This window comes from Ochotona curzoniae, unplaced genomic scaffold (genome assembly GCF_017591425.1).
Source record: "Ochotona curzoniae isolate NIBS_2020 unplaced genomic scaffold, NIBS_Ocur_1.0 patch49, whole genome shotgun sequence".
Lineage (NCBI taxonomy): Eukaryota > Metazoa > Chordata > Mammalia > Lagomorpha > Ochotonidae > Ochotona > Ochotona curzoniae.
In genome coordinates this window covers 850,509-854,986 of record NW_024467027.1, presented here as the reverse complement: position 1 = coordinate 854,986, position 4,478 = coordinate 850,509, and the positions used below count along the sequence as shown (strand labels likewise).

At 37.7% G+C, this 4,478-nt stretch overlaps 1 protein-coding gene across 1 annotated transcript; it reads right to left on the bottom strand.

Annotated features, from left to right (window-relative positions):
- Positions 1-1,067: 1,067 nt before the first annotated feature.
- On the bottom strand, positions 1,068-1,988 carry LOC121168069 (vomeronasal type-1 receptor 94-like). Its single transcript, XM_040997839.1, has one exon. It carries the CDS (start codon positions 1,986-1,988, stop codon positions 1,068-1,070), a length of 921 nt encoding a protein of 306 aa, XP_040853773.1.
- Between the last annotated feature and the right edge of the window lie 2,490 nt (positions 1,989-4,478).

Below are 4,478 nucleotides of genomic sequence, written 5' to 3'. Positions count from 1 at the left end.
GGGTCTCTCACATGGGTGTGGGGGCCCAGGGCTTTGGGCAATCCTGAATTGCTTGTCCAGGCCAGAAGAGGGAAGCTGAATGGGAAGTGGGGCTGCAAGGTGAGAACTACAGCTGTGATGGGCACAATAAGTGAAAATTTAAGAAAGATACATAAATAATGTTTCAAATTTGTACCACAAAGGAGGAACAAGACTTTGTGAGAAAGACATAAGATTCTAAAACATTCCCAGATATCATACAATGCCAAAGTAGACAAAAAAGTACTGTATGGCAGGAAAAGTATAGTTAAAGCTGGAATTGGAGACTTACTAAGCATTCAATAAGCAAAAGTGAATTTATATTTCTTTAGAAGTAATGTGAATTAAGGTTTAGATGCTATAAAGAGCTTCTTATGAGCACACTCTGAAATGGTTTCCATTACAGAGATAGGAAAGTAAGAGGAAGAAAATGCAATACACGGAGAACTTTGAAATAAGACAAAGTAAAAATAAAAGGGATACTTCTAAAATTATCCATATTTCTATCACATTGAAAAAAAAATAACCAAACATTGCCCAGATAACTGAAAGCCATGGGCGTCTTTCAGGTGGGGTGGGCAATGTGAAAACCCTCATGGGTTTCCTATGACTTTAGCTTCGTTAAAGCTCAGCACGCTTAAAGCTGTGATTTGAGTATATCTGAATGGATATTTTTTTCTTTTAGTATTTTCTAAAATGTTTTAGATGTTAGTTAAGATAGGAGATTGGATGATATTTAGATTATCAGAGGATAGGAGATGGCCCGTGTTTCCTTTTTTTGGGTCTCCGTTTTCTTTTCTGATGAATTATTTTGGTTTTAAGAATCCTGTTGCTCACAGATCTAATTCATTCACACTGTATTTGGTTATGGACATTGTGACTTTAATTTAGATGGAGACAAAACAAACAAACAAACAGACTGATGGCTTATTTCAGAGACATCCATTGTAAGAAGATGAGGTAAATAAATTCATTTAAGGATATTCAAAAAAAAAAGAAAACCCTGGATTTTTTAATATTTCACAAATGATACATTTTATCTTTCTGACTTACTTCATCAACTCTTTAACTGTTTGGCACATACAGAGCACTTTTTTCAAAATACCAACTATTCTTTTATCAGAACTAATAAACACCAAAGGACTGACAGTGGCATAAATATTTCCCACCATTCTCTGGATATCCAGGACAACTGGCTCATATTTCCACAGTATGAATGAGAAGGATGAGATGATGATATCCACACAGTACATAATCACAAAGAAACTCACCAGCACTAGGACAGTACAGGTGGCCTGTTTTGCTGGGGAGATTCTTGGGGAAATGCTCATGCTGTGAAGGTACTCAGACTTCCTCTGATGGCTACATAAGAAAATCACCATGTACATGCTGGAGAGCAGCATGATTCCTACAAAGAAGATGTTCTGGGACAGCATAAGCACGAGAAATAGTGCCCTGACGGTGGAATTTACAGAGATGAGTGAGCAGTACTTACTGACACTGAATAAATTGGTCCTGTTGGAATGAGCTACAGTGTAGATGATCATGTTGCTATTGGAACACAGGCTGAAGCAACAAATACAGAAGAAAGCAATGGCAACATGTTTTGTGAGTTTATGTTTAAATCTTGACAAGAAGAAGGAGCTGGGACTGATGGTAATGACCTGAACAATGCTTAGCAGACAGGTGGTGGAGATGGAGAGACCCCTAGACACTCTACTCATGTAAAGCAAAACTTTACATTTTAATTCATTTGGAAACCCCAGGGATTTGGACATGTCTGCCAATGAAATATCTAGAGTGGTAAGTAGCATCACTATATGGACAAAAGCCAGTTGACAAGTGATCATGTCTGTTGGTCTAGGTCTAGGAAATTGATGTATTGCAATGATGTGGAAGACAAGGAGGGAGGTATTGGCTAAGATGCCAATGCCAGCTTGGAAAAAATACACATTTTTCAGTGATAACATTACTGGATATTTTGTTCATCTCAGCATATTTGAAAATATTTCAGATACCTATGAAACAAAACAAAGACCGCATGTCACCATAAATCTTTCTGTTTATGTGAAAATCCTGCAAAAAGCATCCTTTCTGTTTTACTCACTACTTTAATAACTGCTCCAAGTTCCCTGTTTAAGAACATTGAGTAGAAGTTAAATGAATTTTTAATCATTATGCAATATCACCAAAGCATACTGAGTCAGTTCAGGTGTGTTGTATCTAATTAGAGCAAATTGAAATCAATGAAGAATTTAAATTAAAAATATTAGCAATAAATGATACTATATGTAATTGCAGTTCAAGTCAGCAAATAAATGCAACTATTTTCATGCAAACCTATTTACTCATATACTTCTATAATTTATGCAATTACTAAATTCAATAATCTTACATTTATAACATAAGGGGGGATTTTCTTAACGTCACTCAGAAAAATAAAGCAATCCATCCCAGAAGCCACAGAGAAAGACACTCACCCAGCTAAGCTCTGATGTGAATCCATAGTGAACCAAATCTTCACGATCTGTTTATGGTGAGGGGATGGTACCAGCTCATTTCCCTGCAGGCTGGTTATTCTCATTTCACTTGTAGAAGTTGGACAATTCTGGCCTGTCAGCTTTAGAAATGAATCCACTGAGGGAAAAGGTGAACTTTCCTCATTTCTTAGAGAAAACAAAAGAGAGCATCTGCATTCTATTTTTCTCACCTGTGGACTCATTTCTCCAGGGCAGGCCTGCCAGGGCAGGTTATCTGCTCTCAGTCCTTGTCAACAGACAAAATAAACAGTAAGTTTGACTTCAGAACAAGTACAAGCCACAGCTGATTTCTCAAGTTATCCCTAGGAGACTCATGATGGCACTCCAACTGATTCTCCAGTGTGGATCTCAGGAAAACAATAAGCACCTGTAAATCAGGAAATGGTCCCCTCTTCCATAGGTCACATAGGCCATAGTCTTACATAGGAAGAGATATTTTATCCAATGAGAAACGTCCTTGAACCACAGCATCTAAGTTGGTAGCAGAATGCAGGCTGCATTTTCCCCTCTCCAAGGTAATGTGCTGTTCCCTGGGAAAGAAAGGGTAGAATCTGGGACAACAGCAGAGGATAAAGCTCAAGCTCCTTATTAAAGATGCTACACTTACTCCCCTGTGTTGTGCCATATCACCCTCCAGCTTCTCTGCAAGTTTCACTGTGTCTCTTTGTTCCACACTCTAGGAAGTACAGGAGTTAAACTACTAGCTATTCCCAGCAACCACATCATTTTGTGACTTGCCTAAAGTTTAATCTTTTCCAGGAGAGGAGCAGCAACAGCATTGATCCCCTTTATAAATCCAATACCTTCTGATTTTAAAGTGATGATACTGATCTTCTTCACCAGCATATTCTCACCTGCACACTGACAGGCTCTTTGTATTTCATAGGCAACCTTTGAACCATCACTTTAATTCATTATGGTACAGTTACCAATCAGAGCTCTGTGAGGACCAACCTTCCCAGTCATATATAAACGTTACTGTTTGAATGTGAGATTTCTGTGCAACTAGACATGCTGGGTTTGTCTTGCCAGGCTCACGGTGTACAGCTGGTGCTGTCCTTCATTTTAATTATTCAGTCAAGCTGAATATCATCCCACATTACACAATATATTATTTTCTGGTGAAATATGTTTCTATATAAATGTATGCATGTATATATGCAGTTATGTCGCAATGAGCACATTCATTGAGATGCAGAAATCCATGGAGAATGATATGTAGTTTCTCCTTACTTGTTTACTCCCACAGAAAACCTTGATGCCTCAGTCTGAGATTGCATGATGCTGTGACCCAGGAAACTCATCCAAATGGTTTCTGTGGGTGGCAAGCACTAAAGCACATGATGCTTCAGCTGCTACCTTTTGTGGATTGTTTTGCTCAGAAGCAGAAATCAGAATAACACAGAAGACTCTTCAACACAAGTACTTAAATACAGGAATTTAATATTCCGACCAGGATTTTAACAATAGGCCAAAATTCATCCCACCACTACTAAATTTTTTTCTCTATGCAAAATAGAAATGCATATTATAATATTCACTGTGATCACCTCACAATCAATGACTCACCTAAATGTATCTTTTGAGTCTAACTGAAACCCTGTGTCCTGTAATCAACATTTTGCAATTCCAAACTGCTGCCCTATGCTACTCTATACTATATAACAACCTCTGGAATCAATGTGTGTGTGTGTGTGTGTGTGTGTATGTGTTTTAATTATGTCTTTACTAAATGAACAAAATAGCCATTTTAGGATGGCTGAGTGAATTCTCACAGCTTTGCCATTTCATATTATTGAAAGCAAAATCATTACTGCATATAACTTTTTACGTTAGTGCTGGATCTTCAAAGAGATCTACCAGACAAAATAATTTCAGAGATCGGAGTTGGAAATGAAATTACTTGAAACGTCTTAAGTG

Coding starts and splice junctions, on each gene's coding strand:
- LOC121168069 (XM_040997839.1), bottom strand. CDS start 1,988: ATGTTATCACTGAAAAATGTGTATTTTTTCCAAGCTGGCATTGGCATC.